At 37.9% G+C, this 26,354-nt stretch overlaps 1 protein-coding gene across 1 annotated transcript in view; it reads right to left on the reverse strand.

The window, feature by feature from the left end:
* LOC131987140 (protein turtle homolog B-like) overlaps positions 1-26,354 on the reverse strand; it is a 175,897-nt gene that overhangs the window by 60,470 nt on the left and 89,073 nt on the right. The window contains exons 6-8 of the mRNA XM_059352310.1: positions 19,144-19,285; positions 10,811-10,956; positions 792-934 (exon numbers count right to left, since the gene is read on the reverse strand). Coding sequence (XP_059208293.1) covers positions 792-934; positions 10,811-10,956; positions 19,144-19,285 — 431 coding nt within the window. The remainder of the gene's footprint in view (positions 1-791; positions 935-10,810; positions 10,957-19,143; positions 19,286-26,354) is intronic.

The following is a 26,354-nucleotide window of genomic DNA, read 5'->3' on the forward strand; positions in this document are numbered from 1 at the left end:
TAACAGTATGAATTCTTTGGATTTTTGGATGTATTTACTGCAAGATCAGACTTTAGTTTCATTGAATTAACCTGCTGCCCCTGCGACCCGGATCCGGATAAGCGGACGAGAATGGATATACATTGATGTTACCAGACCATTGCTGAATAAATGTAAACAAAAGAGAAGAAGGGCTTAGTTTTAGGGTTGAGAAGAACAACAAATAACTCTCAACTGTGTTCATATCTCTGACAAACTACCACAGAAATGGCTAGAAAGAAGCAGCAGAGTAAAGAAACAAGAGTACAGATTTGTACATTAAGGAAAGAAGGATATTGACTCTTTATATAATTATCACGTTTATTTTGTTGCATGTATACCAATGAAACTACAATCTATTTTGTACAAATTAGATCTTGCTTCCAACCTCTTGGCCTGTATTGTATCTTTTATTTTACCCATGTATGTATGTTTTTATACATACTCAAGTATGTATAAAAACTATAAAAACACAGCAATTAATCAATTAATTGATCGTGAACATTATAGATGCTCGAGTTGGCAGGTTTCTTCCAAACGCCCATCCCCACAGTCTTGTGATAGACCAATGATAATGGTTCCTATCCTGTCAATAACTTGGATTAACTGAATCCTTCCATGAAAGTAAGAGACAGAGAAGAGAAGTGCACTGAAAATGGAAGTGAAAGTGAAAAATGGAATCACATGAAGCACCGAAGAAGTGACGCAGTCGTTTCCAGTCTGAGGCGGAGTAAAGTGAGCGGAACCGAAGCTGCAGCCGCGCACCAGCTCACCTTGTCTACCCGGAGAGGGAGGCCATCTTTCTTCCACTTAACCAGAGTTATAGGGGGGTTGGCATCTACAGGACAGCGGATGAAGCCGGGCAGACCAATGGCCACGTAGATGACAGATGGCATGTTTACCACTCGGGCAGGATCTGGTAGAAAACACATGACAGAAGAAAAAAAAAAAGAAACACATGACAAATGTCTTTGTCACTTGGGGAAGCTGGTGGCTGCTGATTGTAAAAGCTGTGTGGAGAAGATTGGGAAATCAAACAGTTTATGGGAAGTGGGCTCATCATCAAATGACAAATGAGTTTGTTTGGAGCACAGCTGGTCTCAGAGCAACATTTGTGCATGTTTGAGAGTTTATATTGTTCAACGCTGAACGCCCATGCACATCAGTTTTATTACACAACTGGAATTAAATGTGCAGCATTGTGTACATGGCACGTCGAGTTAATCAAACAAGATTTGAACAAGGATCAAATCTCACTACAATCTGTTCTCATGCATGTGTGCTTCATGAACTTCTACATTTATATTCTGGGCGATATGGGAAAAAAATGATCAAGATAGATTTTTTTTAATATTGTCCAATCTCAATTATTATCACGATTTTTTATATCGTCTTTAAACTGCCAGTTTTACAGTATCTGTACTGAAAACTAAAGAAACTAGAGATTAGTTGGGCTAGTAGTGGCTAAACTGCAAATGTTACGTGTGCTGGCAGCAGTGGAAGACTGTGCAGACTCTGTTCGTATTTATATATATATATATATATATATATATATATATATATATATGTATATGTATATGTATATACATATATATATATATGTACATGTATACATATGTATATATACATATATGTATATATATGTATATGTATATGTATATACATATATATATATGTATATGTATATCTATATATGTATATATATATGTATATATCTATATATATATATATATATATCTATATATGTATATATATATGTATATATATATATATATATATATATATATATATATATATATATATATATATATATATATATTATACTATGATAGCCCACACTGTTAATGTTTTGTTAACTTTTTTAATGAACTAAGTTCCATTCAGTTATGACTTGTTTCTCTGGAAGTTTTCATATGTCCCACACTCTTGAACGCACAATAGCCGTTCCGACGATACTGAATGAATGTGGGTCATTTTTGACCCATGTTGTGCATTAGAAGGGGGGTCGATATGTTGTGCATCAAAGGGTTAAATTAATTAAGTTGCCTGTGTGAGGAATGAAAAATAAAAAATCTGCCTAAATAAATGAAATGACTAAAATAGCTCCAGGAGGAGGGACAAGTGCTGCTGGAGTGGAATCGCTAAAAAGTTGACAATGCCATCCAGCAGCATGCTGCAGTCTTGAGTGTGTCTTGGTGAGCCCGCCACCTGCCTGCTTCTCTCAGCTCAGTGCACTCATGTTGCACATTTTTTGGTCACTTCAACCAGTGAAGGCAAACTCATATAAATCCTAAAATCAGTACAATTCATGTTTTTTTTAATCATTTTTTTCAGTTAGCTGAAAAAAGTTTAATTACCTCTGCAAAGGAAGTAATGTTTTGGATGCAGTTTGTCCATCTGTTTGTTAGACCGGCTGCCTGTTGTTTCCAGATCATAATTTAAAGCTCACAAACTGGGAAAAACAGCTTTCCAACATAACAATCCAAGCAGCATTTGAAAGCACCATCACCTTGTCAGACATTTGTGCCATTCTAGTTGTGAATATGGTATTAGTGCTAGTCATCTGTAAGCTGAAAGTATCTGTCCCTCAGACAAAACAGCAACCATTTCACTTCCAAATATGTAAATCTAATCTAATCTAATTAAATCATCAATTAAATTCTAATCAAATTAAAAAACAAAAACATTTTAGGAAAAAAGATAGAGTGAGGCTGTCAAAGTTAACACAATAATAAAATGTCAATGTAAATTCATTTTAATTGTATAATTAAATATAATACTAATTGTATTGACACATTAATGGAGGTTGTGTTGTGACGACACTTTGCCCAAAGACAGATGGCAACTAGCAGCAATGGACAAAGAAAAGGTATTTAGAATGGTAGGTTCAGCTACAAAGCCATGCCAGAAAAACGTGGTCTGAACTGAGTTAACACCAGAGACAACAAGTTCTCCAACAGAAACGGCAGAAGAGGTTATGTGCGAGTACCACAAATTACAGAACGTAACGTGACTGCTGCAAGTTACATTGTTTATGTAAGTTACGTTCAAAAACGTGATTCACGTAACTTGCGTAAACAAGATAATTTAAGTCAAAAATGGTTTACTTTTGATTTCACACGAGACGCGAACCCAGAACTCCTGGGTGAAAGTCTGCTGCTTGTTTGCTGCTGGCAGCAGTGGGGCTGTGCAGTTTCATGCTTTTCACATTATCACTTGGGTGGAACTTCAAATGATTAAACAGATTTGTTGTTGTTAGAAAGCACACACTTTTAATGTTTGGTTAACTTGTTTAATGAACTAAGTTCCATTCAGTTGTGACTTGTTTCTCTGTAAGTTTTCATATGTCCCACGCTCTTGAACGCACAATCGCCGTTGTGATGATTAGTTTGCAAACTTTTTTACAGTTTTGTAATCACAAAGCTCTTAAGATGATTCTGAACAAATTTGAAGTCCATCAGGTTAAAACTGTAGAAGCATTTCATCACAGTACGGAGCCTGAAAATGCCCAAAAAATGCCAAAAACTGAAGTTTGAGTCAAGATTGCTGACTTCCTGTTCGTTTTCAAGTATTGGTCCCTGAGACTTTTGGTGCATCTCCCCATGATAAACACATGTACCAAGTTTATTTTCTCTGTGCGAGGGGCCCAATTTTCTTGGCTTGGTAGGGGGCGCTACTGAGCCAATTTGCTGCGGCCCTTTGCGCGACCGCTAAAATATCAAATATTTCACCAGATTTGATGTACGTTCAAAATGTTTCAACTTTTTGAGTATGATAAAGCCTCCAAAAAAACTATTAATTTATCGCAATAATAATAACAATTCCTACAATTTCAATAGGTTCCTCGCCAACAAAGTCGACGATTGGATCCTAATAAAATATGCAAAACCATATTTTAATTCCACTTTCATTCCATTTATGGTACTAAGGTGTTATTGTATTGGGATCATTGGGATGACACAATCACTCACTGTTACTATTATTCCATTGAAAAAGAGTCATCATATGTATTATTACTGATGAGACATTTCAGTTTGGATCAAGTTGGCGGACCAATCCTAAAAATAATCTGAAAATTATGTAATCAAATGACCAGGAGCATAGGCCACTGAGAATATATAAATATAGTGCTTCTTCAAACTCACATCCTGCAATATTCTGACCCAGTGGCTCTTAATGTAGCACCCAGGGACCACGAGGGTTTTATTTAACGATTATATCATCTCATATTCCAATTACATCATCTTTATTTCCCCGGGTATGATTATAGACAGTTTGAAAAATCATATTACATCACAGCGGACCTGCCTCGCCTCAATCGGTCCGATCAGATCAGCTCTGAAATGTTTGAGTCTTATTACTACATTTGCTCCACATTAGTGGCCATCCTTCCACATGTCCCCCTCTGTATTTTAAGTCTTAAATAATTGGGATTCGATATGGTCCAGCTATACCTCCAGGGCAAAGGAGAAAAAAAAGAGTCCATCTGGTCGAGGAAAGGGGCTAAAAAGGAGGAAAAAAAGGAGGAGGGGGAAGCTAAAAGTTCTCCTTTCTAAACCCTGGATTCTGAGGAGGAGAGAGAACGGTGTGGTTCCTAAATGAGGTCAAGGAGGAGAGCTTGGGAGTAGGCACTGGGTGATAAGGAGGAGAAATGGTGTGAGTGAGAGGAGGAGGAGGAGGAGTGATAGAGGAAGGACGAGCGATTCTGAGCACGAGCGTGGGAAAGAGGACAGGTGAGAGAGAGAGAGAGAGAGAGATGTGACTAGATGACGTAAGGTAGAGAGGAGCTGCTGGAGGAGAGAGGAGGAGGAGGAGGAGGAGGAGGAGGAACACAATAAAGCAGGCAAAAGGCATGCATGTGGCATGACAAAGGAGAGTAGATGAGAGGGTTAGAGCATGACACGACGAGATAGAGCGGTTGAAACGCAGCTAGAGATCGATTGACCGCACTGTTTGCCAGAACAACTTTGTTTTACAGCCGAAGTCACTAACCGCCACAAACAGCCCAGAGGAGCGCCACCGCCACCGCCACCAGCACCACAGACGAGAATATCTGCCAAGTTTCTAAAAATAGCCCTCAGACAGCGCTATCGCTCACGACACGCTGGTTCCCACTGCAAGATGCTTTAGGGAACTTATTCACTGGCAGGCGTTTGAGGGAGAAAGACAGAGGGAGGACACAGAGAGGAAAAAAGGAGACTGTGGGAGAGAGATTTAAACAGAAAGAAAGAGGAAAAAGGGGCATAAAATAATAGAAAAGAGTGAATGTGGAGGATTGGAAGAGAGGGATAAAGAGAGGGAAAGGGGGGACAAAAGGAAAAAGATGAGAATAAGAGGAGAGAATAGGAGGGAAAGATGGAGAGAGAGCATTCTGCAGTCTGACAGAGAAAAGTCTTACAGCGATGATGTAATCCCCCCCTCCCCCCCCCCCCCCCCCCCCCTCACGACTGGTGTTGCCTGCTTCTGTTCGTCACACACACACACACACACACACACACATTCACACATCACAATCTAATGTACAGCCATCAAAGGAGGCAGGAGAGCGGAGGAATGCAAAATGTCTGTTGCCTTGACTACTGCCAGTGGCCGGTCACCGGTCCACAGGCAGGCAAAAAAAAAAATCTCACAACTCGTCCTCGTCTGCTCCGAATTACAGCCAGATGCTTTTTTTTTTCCCAAAGTGACAAATTCACCATGAAGCCAGAGGAGCTCCGAGTGACTGATGGACTGAGAGAGAGAGAGAGAGAGAGAGAGAGAGAGAGTTTAATGGGAGAGAATCAGGAGGCTGCTACCCATGATGGAGAGGCAGAGATAGAGATGTGTTGGTGTGCATTTGAATATATATTTACATAAATGAGTACAAATGAGAAATGAAGGGAACGAGAGGGAGAAGATCATTGATTTGGCTCACATTTTATCTGTATATATTTTATGAAATGTATCCACTTTGTTTTATTGATTCTTATATATCTATATGTATATATGTGTGTATATATATATATATATATATATATATATATATATATATATATATATATATATGGGTCAATGACGTGATCTAACCCAGTGTCAGTTGGTGTAACCAGGTACTTTTTTCCCATAAAAATCTGATTATATACAGGAAAATAAATGTGAACTAAAATGAGAAAAAAAAATACAATCCATGTTTACTTTGCAACATTATTGTATAACAAATTTAACATAATTTGTCAAAACTTTAGAAAAAAATGTTTAGAATATGTTCTGCTCAATATTGACGAAATGTAGAAATGTAGAAATACTTTAAAAAAATGCCATTTGATGTCATGTTATGATGATTATTGCATGTATAAGTCAACTTAAATACACTGTAGGTGGATAAGTTATTTAATATTAATCATTCTTTTGTGGTTACACCATTTGACATCTTGCCAACTCTTATTTGTCACTGACCCTTATATATTGTTGTATCGATGTTGTTTGAGTTTCATAACGATATTAGAGCATAATAAGTACATCCTTTTCCACAGCAATATATTTTTAAATCTCGAGAATATTAAAGAAAGAAATATTAAAGAAATATTAAAATATCCTAGATAAATAAAACAAATAAATAAACTACAACCAAAACAAATAAAAACGCCTTTCAGGCTCTGTTAACAAAACATTGCAATGAGATAATCATTATGTATTATATTGTTTTATTATTAAAATAACATTAACAGCTGGAATGGCTGCTTGGGAAATATAGTTTTTTTTTTTCCTTTTACTTTCTTTCTGCCTGTCAAACATTCGCAGCATTACTTTAAACACAACAAAAGTCAATATATTGGGTCGAGACAAAACTATCATATCCATTTTTATATATCGAACGATAAGTTGATATTGTAATTATCGTGACAGGCCTATATTTACCAAACACTAATGCAGATTTCTTAACTTACCTGTAGTGCTATTTTTCAGTCCAGATTGTTTTGCTGTGAGTTGCTGGGTGTTGAACTACACCACACATTTGAAAAAATCAACAGCAATGTCTTCATATATAGTAAGACTCCAAAACCAAAACTTCATGACTGATAAATAGCACTACTGGTAAGAGGAAAAAAAGTGTATTTTTAATTTTGGGGTGAACTGTCCCTGTTAGAAGTCTTAAATGCTACAATATGTCCTACTTTCTTCAACAGAAGCCTTGTGATGTTGCAACACAGTTATTATTGGACCTGTCTTTGTTTGTTTTGAAGTCAAACTTTTTTATGTTTGATGCCAAGTTTTATTAACGAGTTCAGTGGCCAGACATGAGAAGCAGGCTGCAAACTGTTCAGCCATCGTAATGAGAGGAATTCATAATAACACGTATAAGGCTGTTTAAAGTGTCCTTATAGACATTAGAGGTGTGAATCAGCAAAGGCCCCAAGATACGATTTTATCCCGATGCTTAAGTCATGATACAACTTAATATTATTATTGCTATTTTAAGCATTGTGCGATATGGTGAGTATTACGATACAATATATTGTGATTTAACTGTTTAACTGCAGTCATTTTCCATGGTTTTCGTCAGGGTTCGTACACTTTAGCAGGGGACAAATTCAACCATTTTTTAAGGACTCTCAAAGTAATTTTTCAAGCTTTTCCAGTACCTTACACTGGTTGTAAATTGCATGTTTTAGATGAGTACTTACATACTAAAAGGGGGACATTTCACTGAACCATACCAACAGCGATGGTGTTACACTTTTAGGAGGAACGGTCTTCATTTCAGACAGGCTACTCATTATTTTTTACATTGAACATGTGATTATCTATAGTCTATAGATGGATATAGTCAGATTGCAAGAGAAATACAGTAAGAATTCCAAGCATTTATAAGCACTTTATCCAAAATCAAAGCACTTTTTAAACCTTCAAAATACAACATTTAAATTCAAGCATTTTCAAGGATTTCAAGCACCCAAGCACACAAACCCTGTTCCTTGATAATGATTTTGGTTATTTTCAAGAAAACCATGGAAAATGTCTAGATATCAGCTCTTAAATTAAACTCTTATGAGCTATTTTTGTTGTTATCTTTATATTTGTCCAAACAAATGTACCTTTAGTTGCACCAGGCATTCAAATGAACAATAAACTGAAGAAAACAAAGGTGGTCTAATCATTTTTTCCATGACTGTATCTATGTTTGTGACAGAAATTGATTCTGTCTCCCCATTTGGTGTTTTAAGTCCGTCACTCAACGTCTAATAGAACAAATATCTTCCAATATAATCACATGTCATCAATCCACAGTGACTCTGAGCATCAGAGGAACAGGAACAGGTTTCTTTTTCTACCCTGGTGTTAATAATGGGACATAATCACCACAGGAAATTGTTTAAATCAAACAGATCTGTTGCATTGCTGTGAACTTGTAAGTAGTTTCTGTAATGACTATTCCAGACTCCTGGAGTGGCTACGAGCTCTGTCTTTCCACTGGAGGCATATTTATTCCCTACTGGAGGAGGCGAGGTCAAATTAATTAATCCATAAATAAAACAACACTGTGTTCTTCCTGTATACTCCTCATGGAGCCCACTTGAAAGCTATTTTTGTTCAGAAAATGTCTGAAGGCTGCTTTCTTGAACATATAACTTAATTAAAACATACAATGTATTAGAGTGTCAACCAACACCAACTGAAAAGATCAAGGAAAAAAAGCTTAATAAATACCTAAATGAACACCAGTATGAGCAATTTAAATACAGAATAAGCTTAATAGCTAACACTGTTCACAAATCCACAAAGCTTAGTTTTAAATGATATTAGGGCTGGGCGATATATCGATTACAGATATAAAAATATATATATCGATATCTTTTTAAATGTGATATGGAATTAGACCATATCGCATATATCGATATATTCAATATTTTTTCTTCCTTTATATATAAATGCTGCCCTTACTAGTATTTAGTACTATTATTTATTATTATTTACTATTATTTCATAGGCTATATTTATTAAGATTTGTTTTATTTAAATTTGCTTTTTATGGAGCTTTGATTAAAAAAAAAGGTACTCCTGTTGTTCACTTAAATAAACGGTTTCAATAAAACTACTTGTGACATGTCATATTTGGCTTTGACTTTGACTGAATATTTGCTCCCACTTTGCGATAAAAATATCAGGATATATATCATATATATCGATATTCATCCTAAATATATCGGGATATGACTTTTGGTCCATATCGCCCAGCCCTAAATTATATCATATTGGACAACGTATACACTAATATGTCTGTGACAGGCCAATATCAGCCTAATATAGCAATAATATTGGTCTCCTGATAAATCAGTTGGGCTTTCATTTAATATTGTTACATTATAATTTACATTGTAGATACTGAACTGAACTGATACTGTTGTGAGTATTGATAAAACTGAGAATGTAACATAATAACATTAAATGTGCGATTGTAAATGGTATTTTATGAGGTACATATTGTAGAATAAATACACATTTCAATGTTTTCTATTTCACTGTGTGGAACATTGTATTCATGAGGATTGACTTTGACATCTCATTTCAGTCACTGAGTGTTTATGAGCCTGACGAAGCAGTAAAGATCCTCAATCATCTTCTATCGAACTGTGCAAACGACTGTGTGGTTTATTTACTGAAAGTCGCTGATAAAGTCTCAATAGGCTTCTCTCTGAGTGACACACAACACAATAAGTTAGAGCACAATCTGTCTGGGGATTAGTTGGAAAAAGGAGATGTCACAATCTTCTATATACCAATCAGGATTTAACAACATTTTAATCTAATGAAAGGATGAATGAATGGATTGTTGTTTAGTCACTGTCAGTCAAATGTGATCAAACTGCTCCCACACAGTCCAGATAAACTGGACGTTTTAGTAATAACCCTCTTAAATTTATATCAATAAGTTTATTATCATATGTTAGAGATATTAAGTTTGAGTCTGGTCTCCCCTCAATAACAATACAGGATGTTTGTACAGGCAGCAAAATACCCCAATTTTTTATGTTGTAGACTGTCCTCCGCTGCCATCTTGCAGACGTAGAAGTGGTGATAGACAACGATGCAGAGTTTAAATGATGGATGAGACACTCTGGAGGGTTAGGGTTAGGGTGTAAGTTTCAGGGTTTAGGGTTTAGAGGTCAGGGTTTAGGGGTTAGGTTGTAGGGTTCAGGGTGTAGGGGTTAGGGTGTAAGTTTCAGGGTTTAGGGTTTAGAGGTTAGGGTGTAGGGGTTAGGGTTTAGGGGTTAGGGTGTAGGTTTTAGGGTTTAGGGTTTAGGGTTTAGAGGTTAGGGTGTACGGGTTAGGGTTTAGGGGTTAGGGTGTAGGTTTTAGGGTTTAGGGTTTAGGGTTTAGAGGTTAGGGTGTAGGGGTTAGGGTTTAGGGGTTAGGGTGTAGGTTTTAGGGTTTAGGGTTTAGAGGTTAGGATGTAGGGGTTGGGGTGTAGGGTTTAGGGTGTAGGGTTAGGGTGTAGGTTTTAGGGTTTAGAGGTTAGGATTTAGGGGTTTAGGGTGTAGGGGTTGGGGTGTAGGGGTTGGGGTGTAGGTTTTAGGGTGTAGGGGTTAGGCTGTAGGGGTTAGGGTGTAGAGGTTAGGGTTTAGCTTCCTCCCCACTGTTTAGACCTGCTGCTCAGCAACCGCCATGTTGAGAGCCGTGTTCAGGCAATCCATATGATCTGAATCCTGTGTACTTTAACAGCACAGACATGAGGTGTTGGTAGCTTTGAAACAAACAACAAGCATAAAGAGGAACAGCACATTCTGCACATGTCAAGGCAAAGCACACTCACATTGCACTGTTAGGTAGGCAGAGGCAGTCGGTGGTCGGCCCAGGCTGTTGCTAGGAGCACAGGTGTATTTCCCAGCATCCTCCGGCTTGACTTGGGCAATGATGAGGGAACCGTCAATGAGAATACTGACTCTGCGCTTTAGGTCACTGTGAAAATGAAGACAACGGTAATGTTAATGTTGAGATCTGAGTGTGTTTTATCTGTCATTTTGTCATCTGGAAGAATTCAGTCAGTGTAGAGAAAAAAGATAGAAGTCGTATTTCAAAATAAGACTCACATGTTCCAAACATGAAACACATTGTAGCAGCTATCGACCACACTGAAGCTTTGGTTTTCTTTCTTTGTAATGAATACTGTTTCAACACATCTCTTCAGTCATCAGAAGGCACAAGTCAAACCCTTAACAGCATTTACTTGAGAATATTTATGGATAGATGTATTCTGAAGTATGATGTAAAGCTTCAATGAAGATGGCGACAGTAAAGTTGGCCAGTGCAACATTTTCTTGCCCTTTTGTGCTCATATTATATCCCAGAGGATATGTTGCTCTGACTTCCATATAAATCATATTCTGCACACAGCAACCAGCAGAATAGTTGGCTGCGGAAGAACTGTGAGTGGCTGGTAAACACAAGTGAATGCATTCCCCCTGATATTAGATTTACCAATGTAAGGTTGATGAATGTATTGATGCCAATGATAACTTTGCCAGATGCAGAGACTTTCAGACTTTTAAAATCTCTTTAAACCACCAAGCTGGTAGGCTTTGTGTTGGGACTGAAGAAGGGATCACAGAGATCTTGGTTCATGCTTGACTTAGCGTCACACACTGTGACTACAGATTTTCCAGCAGCACATTCATCCAAAAATCCTATTTTTTTCTTTTTCATCCAAAAGGTGTTGTGAGATCTGGGGTGTGAGTTTGTATATGTATTGCTCTGGAAAATGACACTAAAGTCACAGCGTCATGTGCAATCTGTGATTCCATTTAAATTGTCAGACAGTGGCAGTAAATTGGTTTCTGACCAATATTTTAACTGATTTTGGCTTGTGACAACAAGTAATTTTCTGTTTCAGATCAAGACTCTGTATCTACAGATAATAGGCGTATTTCAACTGAGTACTTTTTGAAAGCAGCCAAGTGTTTTGGCTCCGCCCACTAGTTAGTTCCCCTCGACCTCTGTTCCCATACAGGTACTTTTGTAGCGGCTAACCAACGGAGTTCGAATGTGACAACAAACCGACGCAGCAAGCAGTGTTGCCAACTTAGCAACTTTGTCTCTTATTTAGCAAATATTCAGACCCCTCCAGTGACTCTTTCAAAAAAGCAACTAGCAGCAAATCTAGGGACTTTTTCTGGTGTTATTGGAGACTTTTGGAGACTCGTTACTCTTCTTAATGAGTACCGTCGTCCCAAAGCAGTCCTCCTGCAGCAGTCTCTCCCAGCTGCAGTCAGAGCAGGAGATGTTAACCCCTCACTGTCCAGTTTGAACCAGTCTGCAAATGAATCATGCATGCACGAAACCTTTATATAACTACTTCACATCAGGAATTTACGTACATTTCTTTACTGTTTAAATTGTCTTTTATAACGGATTACAAGGACATTTTTTGGCCCTAAACCTAGGTCTAGTCAGTGGTTTTGTGGCCTAAATTCACCAAAACTAGAACTACAACCGCGAACCATACGTGTATGTATAATGACGTGTGCTATTTTTAGAACACTCTGCTGTACCGTGAGCCGAGAAACGATCATATGGGTCGTTATGGGTGGTATGGACATAAATTCACCATAAATTCTGTTGTTCATGGGGCTTGGTATTGCCACTGATTTTTTAAAATTGATCTAATTCGATCCAATATCGATTCAATTGCATATATTTCAGTTACAATATCAATTTTTCTTGTATATGAAATACATTTTAAGAGACTTAATGTTGTACAAAGAACCCACTGCATTATCAAAAATATTAATTTGTACATTAAGAATAGTATTCAGAGATGGGCAGTGGAGGGAGCAATAGCTGCTCAGTAGCGGCTCAGAAAGTACCCGAGGCAGGTACTTTCTGAGCCGCTAACCGGTGAAGTTGGGCGGATCTTGGGCGGATCCTCTCTCCCAAGCAACACCCATAGCAACTCACTGGAGGGAAAAGTACCTAATGGAAACGCGCCTACTCCACACTGAATGAGTCAGATCAGGATCAGGGGCAATAAAGCTTGACCTGGACATCCTAATCATCAGCCTTTGTAAAGCTCCGTTCTGAGTCACAGAAGATGTTTTACAAGTGTTTCCACATGCTGAGTAGTTCTCCTCATGATGAGCAAACTGACCTTTATGTGTAAAATACAATATAACAATATTAAACAAAAGGGCACGCTGGAGAGTATTCAGTGTTTTACACCGAAGCTCTGTCTGTAGTTTCAAAAGATGATGCATCACTTATTTCTCTACATCAGACATATGATGGTAACACTTTACAATAACCAACGAAGTAATGTTTTTAGATGATTTATAAACCAATTATTAACCATTTAAAAAGTGCTATACATATTTAATCGATAAATGTTTTCAACCAATTTCTTAAAGGTAGGCCTATATGGGTTATTTCAAAATCATTAACATACTTAATATGGTGTGAAAAATGTTATGAGTGCAACTAAAACTATTAATAAACTATTAGTTTTAATTTAATTGTTTGTTATGATTTAGTTAGTTAAACATTGATAAATTATGTATTTACCATTCTAAATGGCATATATAAGGTTTATAAATGATGATTAAACATTAATAAACTATCTGTTTACCATTTATAAATGATGGTTGTTGTAAAGTGTTACCCATATGATTTTATTTGGGCTGATTTTTAAGCCAGCCCTGAGTCTGCTGACCAGCCACTTGCAGTAGCCAAGGCAACAGATATTTTGCATGCCTTCGCGTTTGCTCCCTCCACTGCCCATTTCAAATCAGACTGTGAGAGTGCAATGAGCAGAGGTGAGAAAGAGAAAGAAAGCCCTGAAGGAGACAGCAGCGGTTGTCATTTAAACACTGTTGTGGTGCCACTTGCAAAGCAATATTTCTGCTGATTGAACATAGAGTTTAGAGGGCTTAAAAGCACAACATCCAAACAGAGATCATTTGCAAATTGGTCATGATTGCAGCTTTTCAGAGGATTCTGCATGTAAAAAGACGTAACCTTTCAGGCAGCAGTTACCGCCGCTCCGACTAAAACACGAGGGGGAAACAGATGTCACATGTAAGGGATTTGTTGGCAAAGCCAATCATTTATCAAACTGCACCATTCAGTCCTCAGTCATTACAAAATGAAACCAACAGGAGCAACAGAATCTGCAGACGAGGAGACGAGGAGAGGTTTAATGTGGAATCAGAGTGAAGAACTCAGAGCCTGAGTCCACGGGTCAAACTGGGACAAGCAGATTAATTGCCAGGCTGTCTTTGTGAACAATCTGCGATACAATTTGAGGGCATTACTGATTGCTTGAGCCTTCTTTGGTATCTCTCTCTATATGCATGACAGTGAACTGTTCCACCAGTGCAGGACGGTAGCACCACTATGTGAAGGAAATTTGGTGTTTCCTGCATGGTGGGACATGAAGTAGGCGGCGACCTACTTGATATTCAAGACACAAGGCGTTGTGGGAACTGACTCTGTGAATTTAACTCTGATGACACCATGATTGATGGGAACATGTAGACCAGTGGGCTCTGTCCTGATGTGATGTATAGGGCAGGAAGATAGGACCACATTGAGACTTGCTGAAGAATCAATGTCGGGAAATACAACAGATATAAGTCGAGCGGTGTATGGGACTTTGTTGTACTGTAAAAGAGTCATTCGGAATTGTGCGGTGTATGGAACACGAATGTGCTAATAAAACTTGCTGAACAGAGTATTGAGTGCTTTGTGTTTGGCCAGCTCACCCATTAACTTAGTGCAGTTGTCAAAATTGCCACGACAACTACCACTCACTGGCTGTATCCCAAAGTCAAGGAAGGATCCTCAAACGGCTCAATTTAAAGGATGCTACACTGAAAAAAATTGGAGTGACATTTACGTAAAAAAAGCTAGGCAAGTTTTTCCACACAGAAAGTGTTTTATTTGTAATCCTTACTCAGGCTGTTTCTAAGTCATATTTATTTAATAGAACCACTTGTTTTTTTATGAAAATACACAAGTAAATGGTAAATGGACCTGCACTTATATAGCGCTTTTCTAGTTGCTTTGCAACCACTCAAAGCGCTTTACACTACAGACTGCGCTCATTCACCCTTTCACCCACACATTCATACAGGTGGCAGAGGCTACCCTAAACGGTGCCACCTGCCACCATTGGAATTTCATTCTCCAAATTTGGGAGAATTCATTCCCAATTTGGGGTTCAGTATCTTGCTCAAGGATACTTCGACATGTAGGCTGCCATGGTCAGGGATCGAACCACCAACCCTCCGGTCGGGGGGTAGCCCGATCTACCAACTGAACTGGAAATATCAACTAATTAAGCCAATGAACTGGTTTAGTGAATATTAGATAGATAGATAGATAGATAGATAGATAGATAGATAGATAGATAGATAGATAGATTACTTTATTCATCCCCGAAGGGAATTGGAACAAATGATTCAATTTACATACAAAACTGAGGACACATAATAACAAACAATCACTAAGTAATGCACGACATGAAAAACTGCTATTTTAAGTAAAAGCTCTGAATTCATATTTCTTGTAGAATTTATATAGATGATTGAAATAAAAATTACAGGGCCAAAAAAATCATTTTTTTTCAGTGTACATCATCAACATCAACTGAAGGATTGTCATAATGTCCAGGATCCTCCAGGTGCCCCGCATACCCATAAGGCGTTGTGCATTCAAAAGCTGCAAGAGAGGAAATAGCGACGCTGGCCAATATCATTTTAAATATTTGCATATGTGCATCTTTTTCATCTTGTAAGTCTGTGTGTGTGTCATAAACAAATGCAATCCCGGAGACGCAGGATAGTTTATTTACGCTTGTCTATTCTTTTTTTTTTTTAAATATGCATGTAAATGCAAGATTAATGCCCAATAAATAACCATGAAAAAGCACTGAATAAACATAATAATCTAAATGTTGCAACCTAGGTGGAGATGAATATATCATGTCTGCACAGAGACAGAGAGCAGCACACTCTGTTGCTCTGTTATTCTTCTTGAGAAGCAGCAGTGTAACAAACACTGTACATTTACTGCCACACACTGCACAGAAAGTTTGGCTGCTTGATGATTAAATTCACTGACTGACACTGCCTTAACCCTCTGGAGCCCACGAAGCTCCGGAGCACGACTTCTTCATGACGTCACAATGTAAAAACGTTCAGCAGCATGTTTCCCTGCTGTCATCTGGACTCTAAAGTTTTGCCTTTTCCACAAGTTTCCATGTCCAATTTAATGCATCAACCTTTTTAAAGCAAAGGTAAAAAAAAACACCTCGAAGTGTATTAACATGATTTTACTTTTTTTGAAGAGATTTTTCTAATGCAGCTTTGTGCATTTAGCATTTGTAATGCAATCTTTTGTGTTTACTGTTTGGAATTTTTGTGTTTTTTGTATTTTTATTATGTTTTTGGTGTGTTTTGAGTGTGTTTGTATGTGTTTTTTGGAATTTTGTGTTTGTTTTTGTGTTTTTTTTGTGTTCAAAATGTTGATCCAGTAAGTCAAAATGAAAGAAATAATCAGGTCATATAGTTGAGGTTGTCTTGAAAACAATGATACCAACATGGCCAAAGTCCAAAACCAACAAAATAGCCACAAACTCCAAAGGGTTAAGTAATGTGAATGCTTAGACTTGTAAGGATTAACTTCAGTGTTTCACCGTGTGGATGTATTTTACCGAAGTCAACCAACAAACTGCCAAATGTCATATTGGCAGCAGAGTACTCCTGACAAAGAGTCTCTGCTTAAATATTTATTTCCACTACATCATGTTGAAGTCAGAACTTGGGCGACCTGTCAGATTCTGTTACCTGCTGCAGTGCAGCAACCAACTCACCTCCAGGTTACCTTAAATGAATCATACATGCAGACAGATCTAACATTTATTCAGTTGATATTTGCTGAATGATAAACTAGACTGAATGTTATTTTCACTGTGTTGTTCTGACTTTTGCAGCTGTAGCACAGTGAGGAGTTAAAGGAAAAATAAGTCAGGATCAATAGATGTCACAGAGCAGCGACTAGATACGTAGTTAAAGACTCCAAACAAACAAACTACCCCAAAAGATCTGTTAAGTCATTTAAAATCATTGAGATTTGATGAGTCAAAACTGGACTTGATTTGCTGAAATAGTGCAGACTTTTCCAGAACTTTGAAATCATCACCAAAGAAAGACACAAAAAGACACAAAATGTCTAAAAACAGACACAAAATGACACAAAAAAAGACACAAAAAAGACCAAAAAAGACACAAAATGACCAAAAAAAGACACAAAATGAGAATACACGTGGGAGTGTCGCAATGCAACATGGGACTTTTCCAGAACTTTGAAATCATGGCGAAAGAAGACTATACTTCGGTTGAATTTCCAGGTTTTAGGGGGTTATTTTAAAATCACCCAGAGGTTTTACAGGCATTTTTCTAGCCGTTTTATGCCTAAATGGGTTAAACACGTTGTTACAGTTATAAAATATGTACTTTGTACATTACTTCCAACAGGACACGGACACCAGGGCACATTCAATCTCAAAACTGTGTGCACGTTTGCCGCAGTTTGAACGCAACAGGCTTTAGGTAGGTTTTCTCTCATTTGGTGGGTGTGTCGGAGGTATCACCTAATCAGCAATGACGTTTATAAAGTGTTTTGTTGAAAATTATTTTGGTTATTATCAAGAAAACCATGGAAAATGTCTAGATATCAGCTCTTAAATTAAACTCTTATGAGCTATTTTTCTTATCATTATAGTTGTCCAAACAATTGTACCTTTAGTTGCATTAAAATGAACAGAACAAGAAACTGAAGAAATCAATGGTCTAATAATGTTTTCCATGACTGTGTATTAACTATAATGCATATAAATGTCAGTGCAAAAGTTTTCTGTCATGTCTTCGTTTTCCTTTTTTTAAAAGAACATACAGTAAATACTTTAAAGACGGTTTTAGCCGGCATGAAATGACCAAACCAGTATAAAACGGAAAAAAAACCCTCTTCCCCTTTGTTGGGCTGTGCAGCAGTGAAGCATGAAGCAGGGTTCATTCCTGTCGGCTCGCTCTCTTCCAAAGACAGTGCGTTGAAGCAGACGTTGATGTAATCCGATGCATTATGAATGTGCATCATAAAGCTAACTTAAGTTCAAGCTTTGGTGGCTGAGGGGCACTTTAAGGGTAAGCAGAAAGGACAAGTACATTGTGTCTGTCCAAACTGCTCCCAAGCATCAAACAGTGGAAATGTCATGGCTTGTGGCAGCAGAGGGAGACGAGGCTGCTGACTGACATCACACATCCTCCTGCAAAATGAACCAGATGCTCTCTTTACACTATAAAGTATATTTACTTTAACCCTTTGATGCAAAACATTTTGACACCCCTTCTAATGCACAACGAGTATAGACGACTATACTTCGGTCGAATTTCCAGGTTTTAGGGGGTTAAACACGTTGTTACGGTTATAAAATATGTATTTTGTACATTACTTCCAACAGGACACGGACACCAGGGCACATTCAATCTTTTTGAGTTTTTGAGTTGAACGCAACAGGCTTTATATTTACTTTAACCCTTTGATGCACAACATATTGACACCCCTTCTAATGCACAACATGGGTAAAAAATGACACGCATTTATCCATTACATTACATGTAATTTAGCTGACGCTTTTGTCCAAAGCGACTTACAATAAATATCCTCCATGTTATTTAATGCTGCTGTGTGTTTCTGTGCTCTATCTTTTGATATCAACTTATTTTATGATTGAATATTCCAAGTATTCTTTAAATATCTTGTTTTTGATAACAACAGATCTTTATTTCCATTTTGCCTCTCATACTTTATGAAGAAAAAAAAGTTTTTGTCTTATTACATAGCTAACTTCTTGGCTAAGTAGCTAGCTAAGCTAACTACTAAGCCAAGAAGTTAGCTAAGTAGTTAGCTTAGCAAGAAACTTAGCCAAGTTATATTCATTTGGACTTTTTAACTTTCTTTATTATTATTAAATTCATTTTTATCATTCCTTTGTAATAAACATCCATCACAAAAACACACATGAGGACACAGGAGCTTTGACAGTGGCAGGTGAGTTGTGATGGTGGACAGTAATGAACCCGATCATAACTTTACTTCTTGAAGAAGACGTTGTCCTCCTCCCAGAACCAGGTGTAGGTCAGGTTTCGGGGGTAGGCCTCCGCCTGGCAGGTGAAGAAGGCGTCCTGCGAGATGTTCACCGTAATGTTCTCTGGTGGTAATACAATAAACGGAGGGCCTGGTGGAGAAAAACACAAACACTGAGTCGGACACTTTGCCTCATTACAAATACACATAATGCCAAATGTACAGTCATGGAAAAAATGATTAGACCACTCTTGTTTTCTTCAATTTCTTGTTCATGTTAATGCCTGGTACAACTAAAGGTACATTTGTTTGGACAAATATAATGATAACAACAAAAATTGCTGATAAGAGTTTAATTTAAGAGCTGATATCTGGACATTTCCCATGGTTTTCTTGATAATAACCAAAATCATTGTCAAGAAAGCTCTTAAATTAAACTCTTATGATCTATTTTTGTTGTTATCATTATATTTGTCCAAACAAATGTACCTTTAGTTGTACCAGGCATTAAAATGAACAAGAACCTGACGAAAACAATGGCGGTCTAACATTTTTTTTTCATGACTGTAACTGACTGAGAAGAATTCCCATCAAATAAATAATGCATATAATATTTTTGGAATCCAAAGGTACACACGGCAAAAAGGTGTGTCTAAAAATAAGATAAAAACACTAAATCTAACACATAAAATAAGAGATTAACTCTTAAAAAAGAAGACAAATTATCCAACACTTCTAAATCTAAATTATGTTTTATCTTGGTAAGAAACAAATAATTTGCAGTGCAGAGCTGCCACTTTTTTCTCCCCCAAATTCAACCTAATAGTCAAAAGTAGAGGGAAAAAAATCAGATATTCAATTGAAACGAATGTGTGTGTGATGCTATAACATCCTGCTATGTAAATCCCTGTACTGTCCACATGGGGAACATGGGTCAGTGTGACATTCACAAGGACATCACACAGATATTCTCCTGTCTCAGTGGGAACCTCCCACTCAGCCACGTCACACCCACTGCAGACACAACACACTAATTAGCTAACATACTGGGCAAGGGTCATGTGGGGGATTTACGTCCGTGTACACATACTGTGAAGACACACAGGGATTAACACCGGCACATCCACCCTGAATTCTGTTAAGTGTCACGGCAGACCACGGAGCCATATCACATACTTATTCTCTACTCAGTGAAGGATTATGAGAATTTATTGAGTGATCCTTGCTGTGCCAGATGGATCATCCTCCTTGCACGCATGGATGTATTTATACCACAATTCTTGATTTCTAGCTGCAACCATACACTGTAAAAAAAAAAAAATTCAATTTATGGAAAAATACCAGCAGCTTTGGTTGCCAGAATTTCACAGTACACTGCAAAAAAGCCAACTTGTATTTTTTGGCCTAAAACAGTGATTTAAGTTGGTAAAACTTGGAAATATAAATTATTGACATTTAGGGCAATAATGTAAGTTAGCACAACAAAGGAAGCCAGTTGTCTGCTGAAAAACAAGTTTGTGAGTTGTTTTTACTTATATCTTTAAGTTGGGGTTCACAACAAGGAACAATAGTTCTGCTAACTCTTTTTTCTTTGTTGTGAAATTCGGTCTTAGCGAAAGCTAGCGGCTAACTGATGCTAGCGGCGCTGCTTGTTACAGCTACAAGAGTAGCCATTAGCGTATCAATGCTAACTCAAAATTGTGGTCGCAACATTAGCTGACATTTCATAGCAGCGTTACAATCGTGCCAATTCAGCACATTGCAGAAGTTAGCAGAAGTAAGGATTAAAAGTTATTACAATGTAAATTTATAAGTTAGGACAACTTACAGTTGAGTTGACAAAAATCTGAATTCAGAGTTGAGCAAACTCAAAAACTTAAAATATTTAGTTTATTGTCCAACTTAAAATTTTATCGAAGTTTGTTGCCCTGAAATTTTGAGTTCACCCAACTTTTCTTTTTTTGCAGTGTAAAAAATACAGTAAGTGGGTTTTCTACTGTAAATTTAAATGTAAATGGACAGAGTAGTCCCTTAATTTTTAGGGATCTTGTGACATTATGGTATTTCTCTTTTAATTTTACATTTAAAAAAACTGCACTAAAATTGCACTATTCCTTGATTTACGGTAATTAAAACCGTCTACTACGGTGATTATACATTTTTAATTTTACGCCCTATTTCTGATGCAATTTGACAGTGTTTAACTGTATTTTCTACAAACATTTTTTACATTTTTTAACTACATCTGTCCATAACCATGCTGAGTTTGGTCTGGAAGCTAAACGCTCTACCTTCATCTACTTTCAGCTACTTAACACACACTAGGTGGTTGGATTTATATGAGAGCAACACTTTAGAGTGTGAGTGTATGTGGCAATACCACCCAAAATAGGATATACTACACATAAGTACTGCTTAGGAAGACTGGGCTATTGTGTGTGAAAGATCTTTCAATGTGTCAGTTCTGCAGGCTTTCTAACGAGTGGATGTTATTCTTTAAAAATAAAAATAGAAATAACTATAGACTGTCAGGGTTCGTACGGGTGCTTGAAATCCTTGAAAATGCTTAAATTTAAATGTTGTATTTTCAAGGTTTATAAAGTGCTTGGCTTTTGGATAATGTGCTTGTAAATGCTTGAAATTCTTACTGTATTTCTCTTGCAATCTGACTATATCCATCTATAGACTATAGATAATCACATGTTCAATGTAAAATATAATGAGTAGCCTATCTGAAATGAAGACCGCTCCTCCTAAAAGTGTAACACCATCACTGTTGCTATGGTTCAGTGAAATCTCCCCCTTTTAGTATGTAAGTACTCATCTAAAACATGCAATTTACAACCGGTGAAAGATACTGGAAAAGCTTGAAAATTGACCTGGAAAGTCCTTGAAAAATGCTTGAATTTGACCACTGCTAAAGTGTACAAACCCTGGACTGTATCCCAAATCGGACACTGCAATGCCGCACTTTTCTGTGTTTTCACAGCCATTTCGAATAAGATCGCCACCACCAGTGTAGGTAGAATTGATTTATACATATTTAACAATCTACGTGTGAAATTTAATTTATATACATGGAGATTTACATGTCTAGTTACAACACAAAAGCAACTCTGATGAGAGAAAGCAGTTACAACACTCAGGCGATGATGTAAAAAGTGCATCTTTGTTTTTACTGTACCGTATTTTATTTTGAAAGGACAGAAGTACGGTCCGGGTGTGTTGATAATGATGGTTTATAACGGTGACATTTATTTGGCTCACCCAGAAACATCCAATTTCCCCCGAAAAACTCAGCAGCCTACATTGTTTTATTGTTTTACAATGAGGAGATCCAAGTGTCCGATTTGGGATACAGTTAGCACTAGCGGCTAATTCACTTGCGTTGGCATCCTTTAGCCGATCCTGGTAAACCCAAGGCTAACGTACATGGTTAAAACAATATACAGTTCGAAAGATAAGAAGTTAGACTTTAGTTTCACGCCATTTAATTAAATGGAAGCATAACATGATCATTTATATTAGTAGTTAATGTGAAATTTTGATAGATAGATAGATTTGCTATGTAGTAGAAATAGTGGCAAAGTAAGCTTTAAAGGATTATAATTACGACACAGAATTTTCAGTATCTGTGAAGCCAACAGGAGGGTGAAGACATGGACAGGTATTTGGCCCTAGCAAATCTCAGTGGGACTCTGCTGGAGAGGGAGCAAGATTCAACGGATCTCATGCCAAAGAGATCTCCGTCTGAGCTCCTCCACTGGCAGTGACACAACAACAGTTTCATATTCTGATGCCAGAACTATTTGTTCTAAGTTATACTCACTCAGGCCCCATTTACACTTCTCATTTCAAGTATCTCCTATCTGGATAAAATCCAGATGAGATTTCCGATACTTTCAGTTACACCTGTTGGCCTGATCACAAATCTGATTGTATCCATCTTGGGAATCAGTGTCGGCCCACTTCCAGTTCAGAAGGATGTTTTAATGCACCCTTGGTGCTACTAGAAGGAACATTTCTGCACTTTTAGCTAAAGTAAAAATGGGATTTAAATTCTCTTGGCTGCATTTGTAATAAATTGCTCATTTCAACTTGATGAATGCCACCTGTAGCAGGGTGAGCGGGTATACATTTTGTGGCTGGCTACAAGTACAACTTGTACAACTTTCCGTCTTTCAGAGGCTGTAACTGACAAGATACAGACATCATATGAAACTAGAGGACTTAAAGAATCCATTGATACCAACCATGTCATGCTAGCTTGTCGAGAAGTGAGACGACAAACGATATGATCTACGGGCAATCAGCCGATGAAACAAAACAATTTTAGCACTGTCAGTTGTCCTAATAAACTCCTTGAGGATGCCAGTGTCCTCAGCCGACTAACCCTAACCCCAACCCTAACAGACCCTAACAGACCCTAACCCTAACAGACTCTAACCCTAACAGACTCTAACCCTAACAGACCCTAACCCTAACAGACCCTAACCCTAACAGACTCTAAACCTAACAGACCCTAACCCTAACAGACCCTAACCCTAACAGACCCTAACCCTAACAGACTCTAACCCTAACAGACCCTAACCCTAACAGACCCTAACCCTAACAGACTCTAAACCTAACAGACCCTAACCCTAACAGACCCTAACCCTAACAGACTCTAAGCCTTAAAGACCCTAACCCTAACAGACTCTAACACTAACAGACCCTAACCCTAACAGACCCTAACCCTACCCGATCCTAACCCTAACAGATCATAACCCTAACAGACTCTAAACTTAAAAGACCCTAACCCTAACAGACCCTAACCGTACCCGATCCTAACCCTACTGTAGCCCTAACAGACTCTAACAAACCCTTACCCTAACAGACCCTAACCATAACACTCTAACCCTAACAAATCATTTTTGTCCAAAGATCACATAGGCCATTATTTTAGGAAGGTGACGAAATGTAAAAAAACAAAAACAAAAAAAAAGATTTGCAAATGATCACATTCTGTTTTGTTTATTTTTTAGACAATGTCCCAACTTTTTGGGGAATCTGGGTTGTACACATGGTTTACATTGTTACATAATCTAGAGCAAATGCTGAGTCGTGATACGTGAACTACATAGTTCCAACAAACAATACAAACAGCATTTCCTCCTCCAATTAGGATGATTGTCAGGAAGTGCAGGAACAGAAACAGTACCCTGTCAGTCTCTTAACGCCTTCTCTTTGGCATTCCTGTCATCTGAAACCCCTCAGCACCAATCTGTGACGATTACCCAGACTGTGGAATATAAATACAAGCAGCCTGAATCAACATTCAGCTCTGAGGCTGCATTTATTAGACGCTGGTTCATAATAACCTTTCAACACTTTCTCCTGATTATCCATGTGCACACATACGCATTGATATAGACTCATATTTCTTCCAATTTGTTCCAGACTTTTTTCACCAATACACCAATATAAACGCACACACACACACACACTGATCCACACATATAGCTGAGAGGAGCCAGTGTTGCAGCTAAAAACTGCTAGTCCCATATGTTAGTACTGATCTGTAGCCCACAGCCTGATCCTTCAACAGGCAGAGCATTTCCATCTGCCAGCCCCTTAGCAGGACAACCAGGACGAGGCCTCTGCAGGATGACTGTGTTGTTGGTGTCTGAGTGGGTGTGTGTGTGTGTGTGTGTGTGTGTTTGTATGTGTGTGCCAACCCGCCCTATTTGGAACCAGCTGAGTGCTGGAGATTTGTTGGCACTGTACTCTCTTAGCTGATCTGCTGCTCAGTGGCTTTCCAGGAGGGCCTCTATTAATCCGTCTCTCCCGTAAATTATACAGGACGGGTCAAACAAGCGCTCTGGCTCAGCCCCGGCTTTGTACTCAGTCGCTAAAGGAAATATGTGATCTCTGCGAACATGTTCACTGTCTGTTCCCTGACGAATGAAAGCGACTGACAAGCAACATATAAACCACAGAAAGATCTTTTATCAAGCTTTGATTTGATGACAGCCAGCTCATATTCCTACTTAGAAATAAGATCAGACAACAGAGGAGCTTTTTTCAACAACTCATCCTCTGTTCACCACCACAAAAATCAGTGTTCCGTGGTTAGTTTTTGTGGTGCATCTTTAAGTGACTACAACTTGCATTTCATTGTGCAGCCCTGTGTTGTAGGATAACAATAAATTAATCTTGAAACATGTACATTCACTCCGTGCATTTTCCATTTGCAAAAAGACAAACCATGCTGTTGTAAGGTGTCCTAATGATTTAGAATAACTAAACATCCACAGATCTGTTCATCTTCAATCATGGGTCTCAAACTCGCTCGTGGGCCAATTGTGGCCCTCGTGAAGATATTTTGTGGCCCCCACCTTAAAAAAATAATTATCAGATCATGGAGTCCCTCTGGAGTCCATGATAGCGCCGGAGCACGACTTCTTCATGACGTCAAAAAAAGACACAAAAATGACCAAAAAAGACACAAAATGACTAGAAAACAGACACAAAATGACTAGAAAACAGACACAAAATGACAAAAAGAGACAAAATGACAAAAAAAAAACCAAAATGACAAAAAAAGACACAAAATGACAAAAAAATACACAACAACGGACACAAAATGACCAAAAAAGACACAAAAAAAACCCAAATGACCAAAAAAGACACAAAATTACCAAAAAAGAGACAACAACAGACACAAAATGACAAAAAAAGACACAAAAAAGACACAAAAATGACACAAAAAGACACAAAATTACTAAGAAAGACACAAAAAGACAAAAAAAAATACATGAAAAGGTTTTCAAAAATGGACAAAATAGTGCCAAGGGACACACAATCTATATGTACACATGTGTGGGGACCACGACTCTCTATGACCCCCTGTCTGTGTGTTTGTACTGCGGACCCCTTGGGGTTAAGGTGATATTGTGCTGAAAATTTTTTTACCAACATGACATGGTAAACATTTTTAAAGGCCAGAATGAAACAGCAACATAGCCCAAGACTCCAAAAGGAGTAAAATATATATCCAGTGGCCTGGGGATTCTTTTGTGAGTGTTAAACTAATGATATTTATGTTTAAAGGTCATCTACCCAGATCCAAAAACAGAGGGAGAGAGAGAGAAACATATGGGGGACGTGTTGGTGAAACAACAAGACTAAAAGTCTCCAGCCGTGCCAGCGGCTCTGTGAGGCTTTATTAAGCTCTGTTT

Source organism: Centropristis striata, chromosome 15 (assembly GCF_030273125.1).
Source record: "Centropristis striata isolate RG_2023a ecotype Rhode Island chromosome 15, C.striata_1.0, whole genome shotgun sequence".
NCBI lineage: Eukaryota > Metazoa > Chordata > Actinopteri > Perciformes > Serranidae > Centropristis > Centropristis striata.